General features: G+C 34.3%; 1 protein-coding gene across 1 annotated transcript in view; it reads left to right on the top strand.

The window, feature by feature from the left end:
• The window catches only part of TTC6 (tetratricopeptide repeat domain 6), a 226,700-nt gene that overhangs the window by 120,249 nt on the left and 83,657 nt on the right, over positions 1-22,794 (top strand). The window contains exons 8-12 of the mRNA XM_064365726.1: positions 4,977-5,081; positions 13,518-13,611; positions 15,101-15,105; positions 15,582-15,656; positions 16,678-17,057. Of these exons, the coding sequence (XP_064221796.1) occupies positions 4,977-5,081; positions 13,518-13,611; positions 15,101-15,105; positions 15,582-15,656; positions 16,678-17,057 (659 nt within the window). The remainder of the gene's footprint in view (positions 1-4,976; positions 5,082-13,517; positions 13,612-15,100; positions 15,106-15,581; positions 15,657-16,677; positions 17,058-22,794) is intronic.

Consider the following 22,794-nt stretch of genomic DNA (forward strand, 5'->3'; position numbering starts at 1 on the left):
AAGTGTCTGCTAAAAGAGGATTTTAAATGGTATCCATAGTCCTATATCATAATATCCAAAACATTCAAATTTCAATTGAAAATCACTAATTCTAGTAAGAACTAGAAAAATCTCTAACTAAAAGCAAAAGGAAAATTGATAGATGACAATACTGAGATGACATAGAATTATCTGATAAAAGATTTTAAAGCTGCCATCATAAAAATGCTTTAATGGCCAATTATGAACACTTGAAACAAATTAAAGAAAAAAGATTCAGGAAGGAAATAGAAAGTCTTAGTAAATGAATTGAAGACATAGAGAAGAAACTTTAAAATATTAGACTCAAACAATACAATAATTATAATGAAAAGCTTAATGGTTGGGCTCAAAAGTAGAATGGAAAAGAGAGAAAGAATCAGCAAACTTGAAGACAGAACAATTAGAATTTACTTAATATGTACAACTAAGGGAAAACAGACTGAACAAATTTTTAATAGAGCCTTAGGGAATCTGAGGGACTATAGCAAAAGATCTAGTATTTGTGTTATCACAAAGGATGGGGTGAGACTGAAAAGTACTGAAATAAGTAATGTCTGAAAAGTTCACCAGTTTGGCAAAAGGCATAAAGCTACAGATTCAGGAGCCTGAGCAAATCCCAAAGTGGAAAAATCCAAAGAAATACAGACCAAACCACATAATATTCAAACTTCTGAAAATGAAAAATAAAGAAAAACCTTGAAAGTAACAAAAAAGAAATGACATGCTACCTGCAGGGGAAAAATAATTTGTATGGAAATGGGCTTCCCATGAGAGGTTATGGAGGCCAGAAGTAAGTGGCAGAACATTTTTCAAGTGCTGGAAGAAAACAAATGTGTTCCCAGAATCATATTTCCAGAAAAATATCCCTTAGGAATGAAGGAATCAAAGCATTCTCAATAGAAAGAAACTAAGAGAATTTGTTGCCAGCATACCTACCCTAAAAGAATGGCTTGGAAAAGTTCTCTAAATGGAGAGAAATAACAAGAGAAAAAATCCAGAAATATCTAGAAGGAACAAAGTGATCAACTGTGTCAAACACAACTGAGAAGACAAGGACTGTGAGATCTTAAAGCAAATCTGATCATGTCATTCTTCCTCAGAAACCCTGTCAATGCTTTCCCAGTGCACTGTGACTAAGAATCCCTCCCCCAAGCACTCACACATGCCCTCACATACACATACAGGGTAACCAGAAAAAATCTTGCCTTCTCTCTAGCTTCAAATGTATCACTACTCTTCCTGTTCTCTAATACTAGACTTCTTTGCACAAACTGGACAAAATCAAGCAATGGGGAAAGGATTTTCTATTTAATAAGTGGTGTTAGGAAAACTGGCTAGCCATATGCAGAAAGTTGAAACTGGATCCCTTCCTTATACCTTATATAAAAGTTAACTCTAGATGGATTAAAGATTTAAACGTAAGACCTAACACCATAAAAACTCTAGAAGAAAACCTAGGCAATACCATTCAGGACCTACGTATGAGCAAGGACTTCATGACTAAAACACCAAAAATAATGGCAACAAAAGCCAAAATAGACAAATGGGATCTAATTAAACTAAAGGGCTTCTTCATAGCAAAAGAAACTATCATTAGAGTGAACCAGCAACCAGCAGAATGGGAAAAAATTTTTGCAATCTACCCATCTGACAAAGGGCTAATATCCAGAATCTACAAATAACTTAAACAAATTTACAAGAAAAAAACCAAACAACCCCATCAAAAAGTGGACAAAGGATATGAACAGACATTTCTCAAAAGGAGAAATTTATGCAGCCAACAAACATGAAAAAAAGCTTATCATCACTGGTCACTAGAGAAAAGCAAATCAAAACCACATTGAGATACCATCTCATCCCAGTTAGAATGGCAATCATTAAAAAACCAGGAGACAACAGATGCTGGAGAGGATGTGAAGAAATAGATTACCACTGTTAGTGGAAGTGTAAATTAGTTCAACCATTGTGGAAGACAGTGTGGAAATTCCTCGAGGATCTAGAAATAAAGAAATTCCATTTGACCCAGCAATCCCATTACTGGGTATGTACCCAAAGGAGTATAAATCATTCTATTATAAAGACACATGTACATGTATGTTTATTGTGGCACTGTTCACAATAGCAAAGACTTGGAACCAGCCCAAATGCCCATCAATGATAGATTGGATAAAGAAAATGTGGCATATATACACCATGGAATACTATGCAGCCATAAAAAAGGATGTATTCATGTTCTTTGCAGGGACATGGATGAAGCTGGAAACCATCATTCTCAGCAAACTAACACCAGAACAGAAAACCAGACACCGAATATTCTCACTCATAAGTGGATGTTGAACAATGAGAGCACATGGACACAGGGAGGGGAACATCACACACCAGGGCCTGTTTGAGGGTAGGGGGCCCTCCTCCCTCCCTTTTCCCTCTCCTCTTCTCCCCTCTCCTTCCCTTCTCTCCCTTCCCATAGGATCTTGCTCTCTTGCCCAAGCTGCAGTGCAGTGACATGATCACAGCTCAATGTAGCCTTGACCTCCAGAGCTCAAGTGATCCTTCCATTTCAACCTCCTGAGTAGCTAGGATTACGGGCACATGCCACTACACCTGGCTAATTTTAAAATTATTTTGTAGGGTGTTACTGTGTTGCTCAGGCTGGTCTTGAACTCCTAGCCTCAAGTGGTCCTCCAGCCTTGAACTCCCAAAGTTCTGGGACAGGTGTGAGCTACCATGCCCAGTCATGATGTTTCTCTGATTTGATTGGATTATGTGATTTTGGGAGGAAGACCACTGAGATAAAAAGTGCCATTTTCATAACATATCGGGGTACATACTATCAACATGATTTATCAATGTTGGTGTTAGCCTCTATCACCTGGCTAGGTAATGTTTACTAGGTTTCTTCATTTAAAGTTTCTCTTTTTTTCCCCTTCCCATATTATTCTCTTCAGAAGGAAGTCACCGTACATAGCCACACCTAAGAAGTGGGGAGTTATGTTCCACCTCCTTAAGGGTAGAGTGTCTACAAAAATTTGTTAGAATTTATTAGAATTCTTCTGTATAGGAAGTGTGTCTATTCTTCTCATTTATTTATTCATTCAGTCATTTATTTATATCAGTATGATTTGTGAATATGTTATACTTTGAGTTGTAATCCAGTATTATGTTATTATTATTAGTTTTGCTAAAATTGTTTGATCTTTGGTCATTGGGAATTCCTTCAGTTGGCTTCTATGTCTCTTTCTTAATTTTTGGCAGTATTAGATATTCTAGGCTCATCTTGGGTATTTCCTGCCCCAGTCCTGGAATCAGCCATTTCAATAAGGAGCCCTGGCTCTCTTTATTGGGGAATATAAATAAAAACTAAGATCCAGGAAGTAGGTGTGCTTGTTTCTACTAGGCATTGTTGCTTCTAGGTCTTGTCAACTGACAAAGCAAGGAAATGTATGTGTGTATATAAACTTGTATAAATAAATACACATATCTATATATATCTCTATATGTAAACATCTGTATCTATAGTAAGCTAAATATGAGTTCTTACTGATACATCCAACTCTAATTCTTCACCTCATGGATAATTCTAGTTTCCTTCCTTTTCTTTAAACTTCCACTCCAGCAGTGACAAACCAGGTTTCCACCATTCTCCCTCAATTTATTAAATTTTTCAATTCCAGTACACATGCATAGAAGTATCAGAATTGTTAATTCATAATCATGTGGGCTACAACTTTATTACCTAATGTACAATGCTATATGTACAGTTCCCTTTGCCTTTAGTTTTATATACTCTACTCATTTGCAAAATTACTGAGGTCAGCAACTTTTCTCCCCACCCCCTTGGGTGAGATTATTTCATATATTTGTAATGTAGTTAGATTGTTTTATTACATTCCGTATTCCAGCCTGGGATTCCTCCCAACCTCCTAAATGATTTTTAAAAATTCGTATTACAGATGAGATCAGGCATGTTTAGGGTGGTATGGCCATAAACATAAATTTGCATTTCATTAAAATTCACTCCTTGTGCTTCAAAGTTCAATGGGGTTTTAAAAATGTATAATGTCATGTAGCCACAATTCTAGTATCATACAGAATAGTTTCATATCCCTAAAAAATTCCCCTAGGCCTCATTAATTTTTATTTGGAAAAGAAATACAGAAACCAAACTAGCAAACACCTGACAATATGTTAGTATGATTTTGAAAATGTTAATATTTTGTCATACTTATTTCACATTTTTTAACATAAAACTTTAAAAATTATTAAATTAAGGCCTTTTGTATTTCTTAATTCCATTTATATTCCTCCCTCCCCAGAAGTTACTGTTACAATTATAGCAGCCTTTCCAGTCCATGAGTTTATACTTTACTAGATGTATTTGGGAGCCTAACCAATAAATAATACAGTTTTTTGTGTTCTGGATACATTTATAGAAATGACATAGTTTTATGTATCTTTCTAAAACTTGCTTATTTTATTCTCAATCCCATGCTTCTAAGATCCAACTTTAGATCATAATTTTTGTGTTTTATAGTGTTTATGAATATACCACATTTTATTTGTTACTCTATTAATGGACATTTAGATTGGGTTTTATTTTTTATTTTGTATGCTCTGTGAATGCCCCATACACATCTCCCCATGCATGTGTGTAAGAATTTGCTTAGACTATATAGATGGAAATGAAATTTCAGGAGGATGTGGCATGTACACTTTCTACTGTACTAGAAATGGTCGATTGGCCTCCAGTGTGTTTCCTCAAGTCCTTAGCATCACTTGGTAATGCAAACTTTTACATTTTGCTAATCTGATGGCTTTAAAAAATTCTTTCCCAGATTTTCAGAAGGTGTGTAACCAAAAATTCTCCTCAACTAAAACTAATTTTGATGGGAGATTGGGTTTTTACTCTCGGGGCCATTTCTTCCTGTTTCTAATAACCTTTTATGTTATTTTCAAAGATGTGTGCTTATCCAGAATTCACGAAGTTGTTTTGGAATACAGCTGCACCTAAATTCTCTGTTCCAGAATCTGTCATGAAGGAAACTCTATATCCAAAATACGAGGTAACATATCAAAGGAGTTTTCTCTATTATTGTTGTAGTTATTATTGAATAATTAAAATGTGTAATTGGCTATGATGTTAAATTTCACTGGATATTTATGTAAATTGCCAGTTATTGTCATAATTAGAATTAATTGGCTATCACTATAGAAACTACTTATATATGTAAATAATAATTATATGTATGTGTAAAATTATATACCTACATACTTATAAATTTATAATTTTATATGTTCATATGACATATAACTATAATTTTATATATTATGTATGTATATTTTAAAATGTTATACTTATCCATGTGACTTTAGCCACTTAAGAAGAATATTCTGTTTTCTTTTTGAAAGAATATTTTATTTGATTGAGAGTTCAAGATATAAAGCTATTTGGGTTGTTTAGAGAATCTTCATGATATTTTCATTTGTTTTTAAAAGCACATTTTCAATTAATTTAATATTAAAAAGATTTAACACTATCCAAATATAGTAATCTTTTTTCTTCCCTTAAAGAATAATGATTACTCTCATTTAATGTTATACTGATCATTTTAAAAATTAGAAAAATAAGGAGAAGTAAAACAAAATAACCTATTATTCTTCTCCCATAGAGAATTGCCCACTTTTTGGTTCATTTTCTTTCGTTTGTAAAAATTCTTTATATTTCTCCTCCTCTTTTGTTCTTTTTCCTTTTCTCCCCCTCTTTCAGTAGTTCCATGATGAGCATCATTGTATATAAATTTTTTGTGACATTCAGGATTATTTTATTTGAACAGTGTTGTAGGCATCTTACAAAAACACATATATCAGAAATGTATAAAACAAAAAAGTTAAAGAAATTGCGGGGAAAACATAACATGAGTAATACCACAATAAAGCCAGAGGTAAGATTAATATGAAGAAATTCAGTTTGTGTATGCTGTTCCTTGAAATGGGGTCATCAATTTGCCTCTTAGCTTCCCTGCAACCAAGTCATGGAAGGAGCCTTGTTCATATTTAACCTGTTGATACTACCTGTTTAAAATGTTAATTTTGAAATATCTTTGCATTTCTTGGATTACTTGTTCATAGTATATTATTGTTAAATATTATGTTGAATTCTGTTAGGCCATAATTTTAAATATATACTCATGGGTGAAATATGTGTGTAGTGCATTTTTTTCTTTGTCAAACTTTGCTATCAGAGCTATTCTTGCTTTTTAAGGTTAACTGGATAGCATTTCATCATTTTTAATATTCTGAAATTGATATGGCATAGGAATAATCTTGAAAAGTGGAAGAACTCACTGTTTGGACTCATCTGAGCCATTTGGTTAGGTAGTTGTTTGAAAATTAAAATTTTTTCTTTTCTAGATTATTCATGTTTACTATTTTTTCTTGTCAATTGGCAACATATTCTTACAGAAAGCTATGTATTTAATTGAGATTTATAAGTTATATGCATAGAGTTGCATATATTTTTGTCAGTTTTAATATTAATTTCTAATATTGGATCATTTTCTTTTTTCTTTCTAATGATGTTTCTGATATTTTATCTTAGAGCAGAATTTTTAGAAAGTAGGATTTTTCTTTTTTTATTTGTTTTTAATTTTAAGTGCTTTGTTCTCTACTTGTCAGACTACTATACTCAAACCAGTATAACACCATCCCTTTTACTTTATTTTATTTAGTGAGATATATAACACAATTCTCTGGCTGTTAGATATCGTGGCTAATCAACCAGAAAAGCAGATGAGTTTAACCTACCATCTTCCAACAAAAACCTTTTTGATTATTAATTCAATGTTGTTACTTCTCTCTTTTAAAATACTTTTGGCTATTGGCTTTCTGCTTTCCATAGAATGTTGACATTCTATTTTGGCATTTTTCTAATTTCTTTTGCTTAAAAACTTATTCATGTTGTTGTCTCTTCTTCTCCTTCTCCTTCTTCCTCCTCCTCTTCCTCCTCCTCTTCTCCTTCTTCTTCTTTCTTCTTCCTCCTCCTCCTCCTCTTCTTCCTCTTCTTATTCCTCCTCCTCCTCTTTCTTCCTTCCTCCTCCTCCTCATCCTCTTCTTCTCCTTCTTCCTTCTTCCTTCTTTCTTCTTTTCTTCTTTTTTTGAGATAGAGTCTTGCCGTGTCACCCAGGCTGGAGTGCAATGGCACGATCTTGGCTCACTGTAACTTCTGCATCTAGGCTTTAAGCCATTATCCTGCCTCAGCCTCCTGAGTAGCTTGGATTACAGGCATCCACACAGCTCCCAGCTAATTTTTGTATTTTTAGTAGAAATGGGGTTTCACCATGTTGGTCAGGCTGGTCTTGAACTCCTGACCTCAAGTGATCCACCTGCCTCAGCCTCCCAAAGTGTTGGGATTACAGGTGTGAGCCACTGTGCCCAGTCTTTTCTTTTTTTTTAAAAGTAATATAAGTAATTAATGAGTTTTATTCTGTGTATTTGACCTTAGTTCAAACCTTTTCATTTGCAGTGTCTTTATTTATTTTCAAAGTAATTTCTATTGTAGTTTTCCTTTTCTTTTTGACACACCACAGTGTTTAAACATTTTTTAAAACTTGTTGAAATTATTTTCTTTAAATTTTATTCTTAATCCTTATTAGTATAAGAAAATATATTCTTTAGAATACCAGTTTCTTAGAATTTATGGATATTTGCTTTGTGTTGTAATAGATATTCCAATATCTATCTCTTAATTCAGTGGTATTATTTGTTATCATTTTTATATTGTGGTCGGACTAAGCAGAGCACACCTTTGGAATCAGATAGTCTTGAATCTGAATTCCATTTACTTCCTGGATAACCTTGTACTATTATTTTAACCTCATGAAGTCTCAGTTTTTATGTTTGTAAAGTGAGTGTTTTGAGGATTTAATGAGAGGCTATATGGTGCATTGCTCGATAAGTAGTAGGTGCTCGAATAATAATAGATTTAGCTATTATATTTTGTAATGTTATTACATTTTATGTGGCATATTTCTTTCATTTGATGTCATAAAGACTTTGTTTAAATAGAGATTTTCAGTGAAGTTACATTTTGTCAATTGTTCCATGTGTTAGCTGGGTGCATTTATTTTTCCATCTCTGTTTATAGGAAAGTGTGAATGTAGGGAATTGAGGGCAGGCAAAATTGTTTTAAAAGAGGTGGAATTGTAGCAAGAATAGGAATAATTAGAACTGCTGATCATGGAGTAACCTATTAGAAAAGGAGCCTGAAAGAAAATCAGTACTGCTGGTTGTCTACTCCCAATGAACAGGAGGAAAAGGATCCAACAGAAGTTTCTGGCACAAAAAGATAGCTCAAGCTCACCTGACATTTTCATTTCACCAGAACTGGCATCAGACCTTTCTTCAGGCTCCTGATTCTGATGAATGGGAAATAATATTTAGATATCCAGATCTGTGTGCTCACATTTTAAAAAAACAAGTTTAACTCGTTTCTATATATATTATAGTTACTGGTATTTTTTGTTTGATGCTGCCTTTTTTAAAAATCACTTTTTATTCCTTTTCTTAAATTTATATTTTTGTTTTTCCTTTTTAAAAAATAAAATCGAGTAGTCTGGATATAATCTATTCATGATTTTACATTTTCATGGTTATTAAAAAATATATGGCGTGGATTTAAGCACATCAAGATTCAATCAGAATCTATATCCTTTCCACAAAGGATTAAGACTTTAAAATGTTTCACTTTACTCCCATTGGCAATCTGCCAATTTAAGACCATTAAATACTTTTATTCCTGATAATTTTAATGTTCACTCTGTGCGACAGTAATTACACAGATTTAGCTATGTTTTTCTGATTTATTTCTCACCACAATTTATTGTCTTATATAACTTCCTTTCTTCTAATCATTTTTATTTTCCTTATTATGTTTTTGACTAATTCTTTCTGGAAAGGTTTGTGGGTGGTAAATTTTGGAGTGGACTTGTATTCATGGATATATATTTATTTTCCTCTGCCTCTTGCATTCCAATTTGATATGGCATAAAATCTATGTTTTTAATTACTTGCCAGGCAGCATTCAGTGTTGATTATAAGTATTCAGACACTGTAGTTCTCATTCATCCCACTTGGAACTTCATGGTCTTGTTTAAAATGAAGACTTAAGTCTTTTTACATTTCATTTTTTCATTTATTCATCAGATAAATACATGCCAGTCACCTCTATGTGCAAGCCACTGTTGTAGCTGCTGGAGCTGCAGCAATGAAAAATCAAGGTTGCTAATTTCATGGAGCTTACATTTTAGTATGAGGTATAGATAAAATAAATGTGTACTGTGGATTCTTGTTATTTGTGGTAGTTATGTTCCATAAAGTCACCTCAAGTACTGAATTAGTTGATATTGAACCGTTGCTCCTAATGGAAGTAGAAGGCTAGGGTCCTGTGAGCCTCTGGTTTTTCATCAGCTGATCAATAAATAACCTTGCTTTATGAGGTTTTCTATTTAAAGAGACCTTATTTAATATATATTGTTGATTCATTACCACTGAAGTCATAGCTGACAGCACTATAACTCATGCCTGAAAGAAGCTTATGTAACACATTTATTTTCTCTGTAATGCACATTGCAGCCTTCTTGCACTTAGGAACACTAGCTAGCACTTCAGCACTATACTGGGGACCATTTTAAAGAGCAAAATCACAAACAATCTGCCACTGTGGTGTATATTTGTCCATGTTTTCCTGTAATATTGTCAATTTTTATTTTATATATTTTGGGGCTATGTTATTAGATGCATACAAATGAAGAATTGTTAAACATTCTTTGTGAGTCAAAACTTTCAGTAATGAACTGAGCTACTTAATTTTAGTAAACACTTTTACCTCAGTCTATCTTTATTATTAATGCATTGATAGAAATTTTCCTTTATTATTAGTTCCCTTATACATAAATTTTCTGTATTCTTATATTTTAGATGTGTCTTTTATAAACAACATGTAGTTAGATAAAAACAATTAAATATATTTGGATTTTTTTTTGTTTTTCAATTGGACTTATTTAAAATTTACTTCTACTTTTAATTGTTATTTTTCTTTTTCTTACCCATTGTATGTTTATTTTTTCTAATTATTTGGGTGTATTGTGTTTTATTATTTCTGTTTTAAAAGTTACATATAATTGATGTTTGAACAATGTGAAGTTAGGGGTGCCAATCCCTGCACAGTCGAAAATTCACGTATAACTTTAAACTTCCCAAAACCTTAACTACAAATGACTTATTGTTGACTGGAAGCATTACTGATAACATAAACAGTCAATTAACGCATATTTTGTATGTTATATGTATTATGTACTGTATTTTTACAATGAAGTAAATAAGAGAAAAGAAAATGGTATTAAGGAGATTATAAGGAAGAGAAAAATATATTTACTATTAACTAAGTAGACATAGATGATCATAAAAGTCTTCACTTTGTTGTCTTTATACTGAGTAAGCTGAGACGAAGGAAGAAGAGGGGTTGGTTTTGCTGTTCGAGGGGTGGCAGAGGCAGAAGAAAATCTGCATATAAGTAGCTTTTCTGAACCATGAAGTTCAAACTCATGTTATTCAAGAGTCAATGGTATGTTTTTCTTATTCCTGTGGCAGCTTCCTTAGAATATGCATCTTTAACTTATCAATATCTCATATATATTAATACCTTCATACTCCTCCAGGAAAATACAGTGACTTCAGAATCCTTTAAATCCATTTACCCCTTCTTGACTTATGCTCTTACTTTGATAGATTCTAGCTTTTAAAGTCCAAAATAAATTTTTATTTTATGTAATACACCTTAAATTTTACCCTTATATTTATCTCTCTCTCTCTTTTCTTCATTTGGCTTTTCTTTTTTTTTCCTCGCATCTCAGACACTTATATCTGGAATCATTTTGCCTTCTGCCTAAATTATATTTTATAGAATTTCTTTTAAGAGGAGGAGTAGGAGATCTGCAGTTGGTGAAAACCTTGGTTTTCCTTAGTTTCAAAATGTCTTCGTATTACTTTATTCTTGAGGAATATTTTATCTGAGTATAATATATTGGTAGAGGTTTTAACACAATAATTATTTTATGGCATGCATTATTGCTGTTGAGAAGTAAGTCTTAAATGTAAAGACTTTGAAGCTAATACATTTTCTGCTTCTCCTAAACCTGGCTAGTTTTAAGTTTTTAATCTGCATTTCCTATAGTTTCACTATGATGTGTCTAGGTGTAGATTTCTTTTTATTTATCACATACTGAAATTCTTTGAGTTTGGAGTTGGCATCTTTCATTAGATTTGTAGTTTCCATCTTTCATGGAAAATTTTTAGTAATCTCTTTAAATATTATCTCTATTCTCTATTTCATTTTCTGGAACTTTAATCACATGTATTAGGTACCTTGTTTCCTCTTGTGCTTGGTATTGGATTCGGGACAATTTCTTCCAACCTATATTATAGGTAAGGTCCACGAATTCTCTCTTTAGTTATGTATAATATACTATTAAACTTGTTTTTTATATGGTTCTTCTTAGTATTTCTATTTTTCCCTAAATCTATTATGTTATGGTGTTTTGTTTCTTTGTGTAGCTGTCTGTCTTTAAATGTTTGCTTACCATTGTATTTGAAACATGATGTTAAGGAAACATTTGAGATTTAGAATGTCATTTTCTTCCTCCAAAGGATATTTTTGTTAGAATCTGGAGTCTTTACCCATTCAGAGACAGCTTTAATCTAAAGTTAAGACTTGAATTTCTCTGACCACCCTTGTGATAGAGCCCAGACTAAAAGTCCACATAAAAGTTGATTTACTTCCACCCACTTTTAATTTGAGGGTGTACCCCTGTGATATTCCAGTTTATATATAACTGAGATGTATTTTCAGGCTCCCCATCTCAGGTAGATTCTGGGCTTTGACTTTTGTCACCCTTGCCCCAAGAAATTGCCAAATCTACAAATCAGAGTTGCAGCTGTTGCAAACATTCTGAGAACAAAGCATCTTTGAATAGTAGGCTTACCTTTTCTGGTCCTTGTCTTTTCTGAGATTAAAAGGAAGAGAAAAAATATGCTTATGATTTTTCATCTCTTCATCTTGTTAACTCTTTGATATTTTGACCATTGTTTTTCAAATTTCATGTAGTCCTCAGTTGTCCTCAGCAGAGTTCCTAATGTTACATAATTAGAAGAAGTCATCATTGACTTTTAAAGACACCGTTTCCATTTCTGTTTACATTTCAGCTTTTGTTGCTTGCTTACCAATTTCAACATTATCTTTGGGGTAGAGTAGGAGGATTTTTTTTTCCATTGGATATCATCTAAGCAACACTGTAAGTGCCCTCTCGAGACACCTTAGTTTGGCCATTATTTTGGCAGTTTCCAAGGCTCCAGCATATATATTCTTTTTAAAAATAACCAATCATCGATTGTTAATAAGTTCTGCAGTTTTTATATCTACAAAGCATTGTACTAAGGTTTTTGTCCTTATTATTGTTTAAAGCATTCTTTTAAATATACAATATCTGCCGTTCCATCATATTTCAATATCTTGTATAAGCATATGACAAAATAGTTTAAAAATCGTAGTTTGTCTTTAAAGAATAATGATGAAAGTGACTAAGTATCTTTCTACTATGTCCAGTAATTGCCTTACCTTACATTGTGCTATCACTACTTTCTAAAAATATAACTTGAGAGGACTTTTAGCAAAAATTCAATGCTGGTGATTCCTAAGTTACCCATAGCTTTCTCCATCATCAGTAATAATTACATAATATTTTTAAAAATCTGACTTTTTGTTCAATAAATATTTTTAAAATTCCTAATGTTAGTTGTTTGAGACTTAACAATTTCAAAAAACAAAGTAGCAGTATGATTTAATTAATCATTAATCCACCAGACTGTCAAATTTAGGTCTTCTAGGTTTCTGCATATCCAAACCACTGATTACAAGATGGAGAAGTAGCAAATTTATTAATAACCTTAATTATTGTGGCAGTTTACTCTTACAATAAATATATGTACATACTTAAAAGATAGAATTCAAAGTATAAAGCCCCTAAGGAAAATTTCATTCCAGTTTACATTTAGAATGATTGCTTATATTTAAAAATAAATATTCATTTGTTGACAAGACATCTAGATAATATGTCTTGTTCATAATCCTCATATTAATATGGTACATAAATTCAATGTTAGCCTATGAGATCATAGGATCGTTGATCACTCCTAAGATTAAGAATGTCAGAAATAATGTAGAAGTAACTATTTTGCTAAATGCCAACACTGAAGCTAAATTGCAGGTTTTGGCCAAATACTAAGGCTGTAGCTGGACTTTGTTCATTTCTGGTGTATTCTAGAATTATACTACTTTCATATATTTTCTCTTTTGTTAATAATGTTGTACTATGAAGTAACAGTCATCATAGACTTTTAAAAAGTATTCCAAAACATAATTTAAAATTGCTTTCTTTTTATCACAGAGTGTTCAAGCAAGCAGACTTTTAACTGAGAAATTCTCACCTGATATCAGTGTCCTTACTTTACATCAATGTAGCAGAACAAATTTTAGCATATGTAGAATTTTTATTCTTAATTAATATTGTTTACTATATCTGTCTACAATCCAGATATTAATTATAGTAAATCCAGAAATTATTTCTTGGGGTTGGGCATGGTGGCTCATGCCTGTAATCCCTGCACTTTGGGAGTCTGAGATGGGCAGATCGCTTAAGACCAGGAGTTCAAGACCAGCGTGGCTAATATGGTGAAACCCCATCTCTACTAAAAGTACAAAAAATTAGTTGGATGTGGTGGCATGTTCCTGTATCTCAGTTACTCAGGAGGCTGAGGTGAGGAGATCGCTTGAGCCTGGGAGGTGGAGGGTAACAGGCGGAGACTCAGTCTCAAAAAAACAATTTTTTTTTTCTTGGTACTTCCTCATTCTGAGAAATGGCTGACCATTCAGTGCTATCTTTGCTGTAGATACATTTTTACTTTCTCAAATACGCTGTTTTTATGACTGTTAGAAGTTGTTATTCACTAATCAATAGCAGGACATTTGTTGTGAGTTTTTCTAAAATTTCTAGTTTTTTCACTCATTCTTGCCTAGGTCTTCAATGATCAAAAGTTTTGACTAAACAGAGAAGCTATTTGTGGCCATGAAGCAGAGTAAGACTGATTACTTTAAATGGTGATCAGATGCATACTTACGACTTTAAGTATAACTAACTACAGTATATCCAATGACCTGATCTTTATATGGGGTACAATTAAGATATGGTTTTATTTTTCTCTCACTAGTGCCTAATATGGTCTTTTTTTGTTTTTTAGATCAAATCTTACTCCGTCACCCAGGCTGGTATACAGTGGTAAGATCATGGCTCGCTGCAGTCTCAACCTCCTGGGCTCAAGTGATTCAGTGATTCTCCCACCTCAGCCTCTTGAGTAGCTGGGACTACAAATGCACGCTACTATACACAGCTAATTTTGTTTTTTAATTTTTGTTTTTTTTGGAAATGGGGTCTCATTATGTTGCCCAGACTGGTCTCAAAACTCCTGGGCTTAAGTGATCCTTCTGCCTCAGCCTCCCAAAGTGTTGGGATTACAGGTGTTAGCCCCTGGACATGGCCTAGATATTTCTTTACTGCTGTTTGCATCACTATTAGCTTAAGGACAGGAACATGCCATTTTCTTTTCTTTTTTTTTTTTGAGATGGAGTCTCAGTCTGTCACCAGGCTGGAGTGCAGTGACACGATCTCGGCTCACTGCAAGCTCTGCCTCCCAGGTTTAAGCGATTCTCCTGCCTCAGCCTCCCAAGTAGCTGGAACTACAGGCATGCACCTCCACCCCCTGCTAATTTTTGTATTTTTAGTAGAGATGGGGTTTCACCGTGTTGGCCAGGTTGGTCTCGATCTCTTGACCTTGTGATCTGCCCACCTTGGCCTCCCAAAGTGCTGGGATTACAGGCATGAACCACCATGCTCGGCCAGGAACCTGCCATTTTCTTTGTACTTTCCACTTAATTTAGTAGTGTTTTCCAACTCTTTTAATATATCACCACCAGTCTGGGTATGATTATAGTAAGTGGTAATACTGTTTTGGTTTCCTGAACTAAAAGGTTGAGATTGCTCATGATTAGAGGTGACTGTCCAGGGGCTCCCACTAATGTAGCCCCAGGGTTAAGGGGATTCATGACTCAGCATATGTATCATATGTTCACACTTACCAGTACCACCTACACCAGCTGGGAAGCTTTGCACTATACTACCTTGCACATAGCAGGTACTTGGTGTTTGTTATATCAAGTTGAATTTTAAAAATTAAGATAGTTTTTATTATTATAACACTTTTCTACATTAATTGATAGATTTTAAGGTCTCTTCCTCTATGTGAAGTCAATGATGTCAAACTCAGTATTTGTATTTTAATTGGTATTTCTGAATTTCATTAATTTACCTAAACAGTTATTAGCCAAGTATTATATATTTTAGCTTAACAAATAGTATCTGTGGCTAATGTATATTTCTCATTTGATTATTTCACAGTGTTTCTTACTAAGAAAATCTGCATCACTTGAAAGTGTCCAAAAATGCTTCAGTGCACAACCTACACAACTAAGGGTATTCTAATTTTACAGTTTTTACTCTCTAGAAGAAATGTTTGTGTTTCTAGCAATAATAATTACCTTATGGATTTTTTAAAGCATATACTTCTATATTATATTCTCTAGTTGAATTACATATTGAATTTTATATAGTTTCTTGAGATGGAGGAGTACAGTAAGTCACAGAGGGTCAATATCTCTATTGTACTTTAGTATATGTCTTAAAGTATATAACTAGCTTGTATGAAACTACTATGTTTGAAGTCTGGGCCAAAATTGACTATAAATAAACACATCTCTATAACAAATTATTGTTTATTAGCAAATGAAATGCAGTAAGCTTATTGACGACGACTCAATAGGCAGGGAATGCTATATCAAAGGATTGAAAGTAATTTTTGTAAGTCATGAGTATTATTAGAATTTCAAATATTAATGTGTAATTATTAATGTAATAATCTTAAATAATAGTATTATTAAAATTAAGCTGATTCTCTAATAATTAGGTAACGTAAATACTGTAATAGGTTGGGATTCCATACTTCCAATTATAAATAATGAATTGAAAGTTATTATAGAGAATATTTGAACAGTATTGTATAGAAATTCAGTGTCGTTAAAGGGCTTTTGAAAGAAAACCCAAATCGATTTTACGGAGTAAAGCATTTTAACAGCTTTTTCCCATTCTACCATTTTTTTGCATTAAATAAAAAAGTACAGCATGTAATTTATTTAGATATGTAGAGAGCATTTTCTTTCAATTATATTATAGAAAATCATGATACATATCTAATTTATAGTGTTGTTTACATATACCTAATGAAATGACATATGACCAACCAAATTATTGTACTTTGCTTTAACTAACCCACTATTAACTTGATCAGCTGACTTTTGAATAATTTTAAGAATACTGATTTTTAAATTTTCAAATTAAGTGACCAAACCACATTAGTAGTAACAGAATTAATTAATTTTGAATGTATAGAAACTAAATTGATTTTATGTTTTTTCTACCTCTTTGCTTCCTTATTAAGAGAGCAAAATCTTCTGTAGACTTGAGGAAGGAGGAGATTATAGCTCCTTTGGAAATCAAGAATGATATGCAAAGCAGTATAAAAGAGGTTTTGTTTCAGAAAGCAAATGAATTGAAACGTCAGCTCCAGCTCCTTAAGCAAAATAAAACTGAGGATCCCATCCCTGTGAAAGAAAATGTAGATCACATCTTTGAAAACATTTGCGAAAAACACAGTTTGAGAAATCTCTCTTTGTCTCTTGTTGAAGCATCTAAAAAGGCTGGCATGAATGACATTGTTTATCCAAAGAAAAAGAAGACAAAATGGAAGAAAAGATTGAAACAACGAAAACTTGCATTCGTGTATGAAGAGTTAGCTAAGCCTCCAAAATCTCTTGAAAGGTCTTGTTTAAGCAATATTTTTTATAGTTTAAGAAATATATTGTGGTTTTGATTTTAATTTTATAATCTCACCCCATGAAGTTATTATTTTATTCTGCACTGAAAATATGAACCCAGCTTTTTGAAAGGCAAACCCTCATTTAAAAATATATAAGTATTTTATAGTATAAGTATGTGAATGGTTCAAATGATAATTTAAAGAGGGGACTTATTTAAGAACATGAAGTAAGAATAAATCAATTTGATAGCTAAATGAAATCTTCCAGAAAAAAAAACCCAAACAAGTTATTTGAAGTGATTTAGTAACAAAAAACAACTCCTGCTCCAAACAAATGCTGCCCATTTAAAATAGATTGCTAATATTTAAGTATTTTTAAATTTTAAATTATTGAATTGAGTTATAAATCTAGATAGTTTTTTATATTGTAAGCTCTTATTTAGGAATCAACACAGAAATATTTTTTTTCCTTACTTGGAAGTAATAGTAGTCGGTATCTTTAAAATTATGTAGGGACCTGCAATAATAACCACTGAAATTCCAAATGTATTCATGATTAAGTGTTCAGGACATAATTTTCTTTTCTTTTTTTTTTTTTTTGAGACGGAGTTTCGCTCTTGTTACCCAGGTTGGAGTGCAATGGCGTGATCTCGGCTCACCGCAACCTCCGCCTCCTGGGTTCAGGCAATTCCCCTGCCTCAGCCTCCTGAGTAGCTGGGATTGCAGGCACGCACCACCATGCCCAGCTAATTTTTTGTATTTTTAGTAGAGACGGGGTTTCACCATGTTGACCAGGATGGTCTCGATCTCTTGACCTCGTGGTCCACCTGCCTCGGCCTCCCAAAGTGCTGGGATTACAGGCTTGAGCCACCGCGCCCGGCCCAGGACATAATTTTCTTAAAACAAAAGTATTGTGCAAAATAGTTTCCATGAAGCTTTGGTTATTTTTTTTTAGATATATCCAGATATCACAGAATTTATTAAACTTGTATCCTTTTGAAAAGTAAAGACTTTCCTGATGATAAGAGAATAAAAGATATTTGTTTACTTTGTTGCTATAAAGACTTGCTGTCTGCAAAATGGTTAATTATGACTTATTGAACTTGAAATGGTGACTTATTGTCCCAGAGAAGACTGGGGCATAGTACTTTTTAAGTGTGAGTGACAGAGTGGAACAGAGGCCAACCGTAGTGAAGAATGCATTCATGTCTTGTGTTCTCTTTATATTATTTATGCGTAAGTTTCCCCTGCCACAAATATAGTGTCTGGAAATTTTTTTGTTAGTTCATCTTTGGAAGACTTCAGGTAGGTTTTCCAAGCTGATAAATGTTTTAGATCAGAACCAGAAGTTTGTGTATACGTTTTCGATACATTTGCTGATTTAAAAATATTATGAATCTTCACCATCCTAGAAAGGGTAATACACACAGCACCATTTTGGCCACAACCTAAATGACTTCTTTGTGAAAGAAAAGGATATAAACTGATCAAATGATGCTTCTGTGGGCTGTGGCCTTCTTAGTGACCTTTTACCATTTACCATATAAAGTTTTACCATGTAAAGAGATTTAGTTGCCTTTTAATACCTCAATTTGAAATTTGTATATGCTGCCAATGGGTGCAATAGGAGTCACTGGATGAAGCTTTTGGTGAAGGCAGTAAAACAAACTGTGGGAGAATTCATCTAAGACAGTATGTTAGGACAGCTTTCCTACCTTTTAAAAAAATCTTAATTCAAACTAATTTACGACATATAAATGCAGATACGAATTGTCAGTTCAAAACTAGCAATTATAGAGCAACTTGAAAAACAATTTTATTCCTATAATTTGAGACCTTTTTCCCACTAATCTTTTGTTTTGTTTTGTTTTGTTTGAGACAGAGTCTCGCTCTGTCACCCAGGCTGGAGTGCAGTGGCATCATCTCGGGTCACTGCAACCTCCGCCTCCTGGCTCAAGTGATTCTCATGACTTATCCTCCTGAGTAGCTGGGATTACAGGTGTGACCCACCATGCCCGGCCTTTCCCCACTAATCTGAATTTGGTAATTCACAGATTTGCTTTTTACCATTTTATGTCCAACCATGAAGGTTATTTAATCACACCCATTCTTGTCTGGCTCCCTTAATGGTGGGAAGCAGCAGACTGCATGTGTTCTTATATATCACGTCAAATTGTGACTGTGGAAAGTCACTCCTGCAGAAGGCCACTGGAGCCACCTCACCTAGATTCATGCATTTCCTTTTATCCCCTTAGTCCTTTTGCTTCCCTCCTCAGCTAGGTCATGACAGGATGCCGAAGTTTGCAACAACTTTACAGCTTCACTGTTTCTCTAGAAGTTTCTCTCTGCTTTGGTCTCTGAGCTCAGTGTTGACAGACCAGCCTGAGGGAGTAGAGGGGACCTTCCTCAGTAGCTTACTGACCCACAGTGAGCTCTTCCTACCAATGACTCTTGGCAGCCTTGACTCCCCTATACTCATTGCCTTACCTCCTACATGGGCTTTTGTGAATTGCTATCCTCTTGATCTGTCTTCCAGGACTGAGTGACATTCTTCATCTGAGATCCAGGCTACTAGCTTGTTTGCTAATGGCATTCCTATCCCTCTGAATGCATCTTCTTGTGCCCCTTTCTAGAATAACTGTCCTTAGTCTGGACTCACTTGCTCTGTTCCTGCAAGTGAACCTGTGGTCTCACACCTGGTTTTCTTGGCCCATTTGTGCTGCTGCATTCCTCAGAGAAGCAGAACTTATTTTCTTCCAAGCAGGAGTTGTTATATTTTCCTTAGTTGTTTTGCCCTTTCACTTTTTTGTTTGTTTGTTTGTTTTTGGAGACATAGTTTCACTTCCGTTACCCAGACTGGAGTGCAATGGTGCGATCTCAGCTCACTGCAACCTCTGCCTCCTGGGCTCAAGGGATTCTCCCACTTCATCAAGTAGCTGGGCCTACAGGTGGGTGCTGCCACGTGTGGCTAATTTTTGTATTTTTTTGTACAGACAGGGTTTCATCATGTTGTCCAGGCTGGTCTTGAACTTCTGGTCTCAAGCAAACCACCTGCCTTGGCCTCCCAAAGTGCTGAGATGACAGGCATGAAGTGCTGCTCCTGGCCATCAGGCCTATTTTGACTTTCATTTATCACTCTGCTTCTCTAAGAGCTGGCAGCAGTGATGTTCTAGGGGCAAGAACTTTGGATTGGGAATTTGTATACATCCATATCCCAACCTCCATTCACTGGATCCCCAGTGACTAGGCCAAGCTACTTAATTTCCTTGAATATTTGTTTCCCCATCTGGAAGATGAATAGCCTATCCACATGATTTCTGAGGTCATGTCCAGTTCAAACATCCTTTTATTTGGGTAGTAATATCATCCTTATTTTTATACAAACAGAATACTTTGAGCAAAACATTTAAACTGTTCAAAATTTCTGTTTTCTCAAATTGTCTTACATCTCATCTCAGATTAATTGTATGTACGCATGTTCCAACCCAAAGGCTTGACTTTCTCAGACTGGTGTGATAGCTAGCATGTTAATTTACTCTGGTTCCTCCAACTGAAAAACCATAAACCATATTCATGGCTATGAAAACATGATCTAAAGTTGTAGTACAGGAAGAAATATTTACCTTTTGGGGTAGAGGTAAACAGCAAGTCCCCGCTTCTTATCATGTTCCTTTTCTTTGTACTGTTTAATTTCAGTCATCTAGGACTATAACTCTTCCTCATAAAAGTTCATCCATGTCTGCATTTGCTTTTTACATCCTTCTAGAAAGTTGCCTAGCAAGATCTTGCTTGTTTCCTTAAAAATATTATACTTATTAATATTTGATAGTAAAAATAATACATACTCATTGTAAAAACTTAGAAAATACAGCAATGCTACCATTGAGAAATAAGTCACAATTAACATATTTTTGGATGTTTATGTGGGAATATATTTTAACAAAGCTATATGTATATGCATGTATGTGTGTATCATAGTGCTTGTATATCTATAAAGAAATCTTGAAATTATATACATCAAACTATGGCAGTGATTATTTTTGGAATAATGAGAAGGGATTAGTGGGTGGTTCAGGAGCAGTCTGGGATATGTATAGCTTCAAACTTAGATTTAGAGGATCCCCTCATTCAACTCTCTTTTATGTGGAGTTTCCTCCTCACTTGAGCCTCGTTAGTATCCTTTCCACAGTTTCTCTGCCTAGTAAAATTTCAGAGTACTCATCACAGTTTTAGATGATATAGAAAAGTCAGGATATTGAAAGAGTGAAGCCTCTGAGAAGGCAAAAGTGGATGGGACATAGAACACAAGTGATATGACAGAACTCCCAGGGAAGAAGTGTTGTGCATTCTATGAAGGAAGTGTCTTCCATCCCTGGAGTGTATATTTGGTTATAAGAAAATGAGGTAAGTGTTCCAGTCAGATAGCTCCTCTATTTTTAATGAAGGTAAAGTTTATTAGTTTAAAGGGAAATATTGGAGGGACTATAGTTATATATGATTACTCTAATTAAATTATGGCACATAGTAGGAACTCAGCAACAATTCATCAAAATGAATTCAGCCATTCATTTCTGCAACATACATTTATTGAGCACCTACTACATAGCAGGTACTATTTTAGACAAGGAGCATAGGACAATGAACAAGATTGGCAAACTTCCTGTCCTCATAGAGCTTACATTCTAGTGGGAGAGAGTGTGGAGAGGTAAACAAATAACGTTAGGAAGTGATAAATGTAATGAAGAAAACAAATCAGTGTAACGAAGGTTACTATTTTAGACAGAGTGGCCAGAAGCCTCTATAAGGTAGTGATATTTGAGCGTAGAACTGAATGGAATGAGGGAGTGAGGTGTTTGAATATCTGAAGTGGCCACAGAAAGTGCAAAGGCCTGGAGTTGGAGACATGCTTGTTGCTTTTGAGGGACAGCGTAAAAGTCAGTGTGTCTGGAACAGAGTGAGTGTAGAGTGGTAAGATGCGAGATTGAGAAAGTGATCAGGGATAATACCACATGGTACCTTATAGGCCAGAGTAAGTTTGAAATTATTCATAAGAGTGCCAAGAAATCATTATGGACTTGAGGATGGGGTAGTGATGTTTATAGGTTATGGCAAAGACTTTGGATTCTTACTGCAAAAGGAAACATTGGGAGTTGGGAGCAGTGAGTTGACATGATCTAGTTTATGTTCCAGAAGGTTCACTCTGGTTACTTGTAAAAAATAAATCTGTTGTAGTAGAGTAGAAAGACCAGTTAGAAAGCTATTGAAATAATCTGAGTGAGAAATTGTTTCTCGATCTGGGGTGATAGCAACCAAAGTGCTGGAAAGTGGTTAGATTTGAGATAGACTTTAGAAACAGGGACAACAGGATTTGCTTATGGGTTGGATATGGGAGATATATATGTATAGAAAGAGAGAGGGAGGGAGAGAGACCTGTCCCTGCCATGTAAATGTAAACTTCATCAAATTCTCCTAAACTAGGGGAATGGAAAAGAAAGCATGTCAGGACCACAGCTGCAAACCAGGTGCCAGGAGGTATGTTCATTGCTTCAGTAAATATACCGCATCTGGAACTAAAGCTGTAATTAAATTTGTGATAATTTATAGTCGCTTTTTACAAGCTATCTTGGTTTTGCACTGGTGAAACAGGAAAGTAAAATTGAGATATGGTGGGAATTGCCCCCTACATCTTTCAAGTCTCTGATGGTGCCACTAATGTGTGATTTCCCCGGTGCTCTGGTA

This window comes from Aotus nancymaae, unplaced genomic scaffold, assembly GCF_030222135.1.
Source record: "Aotus nancymaae isolate 86718 unplaced genomic scaffold, 86718_ANA_hifiasm-v0.15.2.pri h1tg000062l, whole genome shotgun sequence".
NCBI classification, from domain to species: Eukaryota; Metazoa; Chordata; class Mammalia; order Primates; family Aotidae; genus Aotus; species Aotus nancymaae.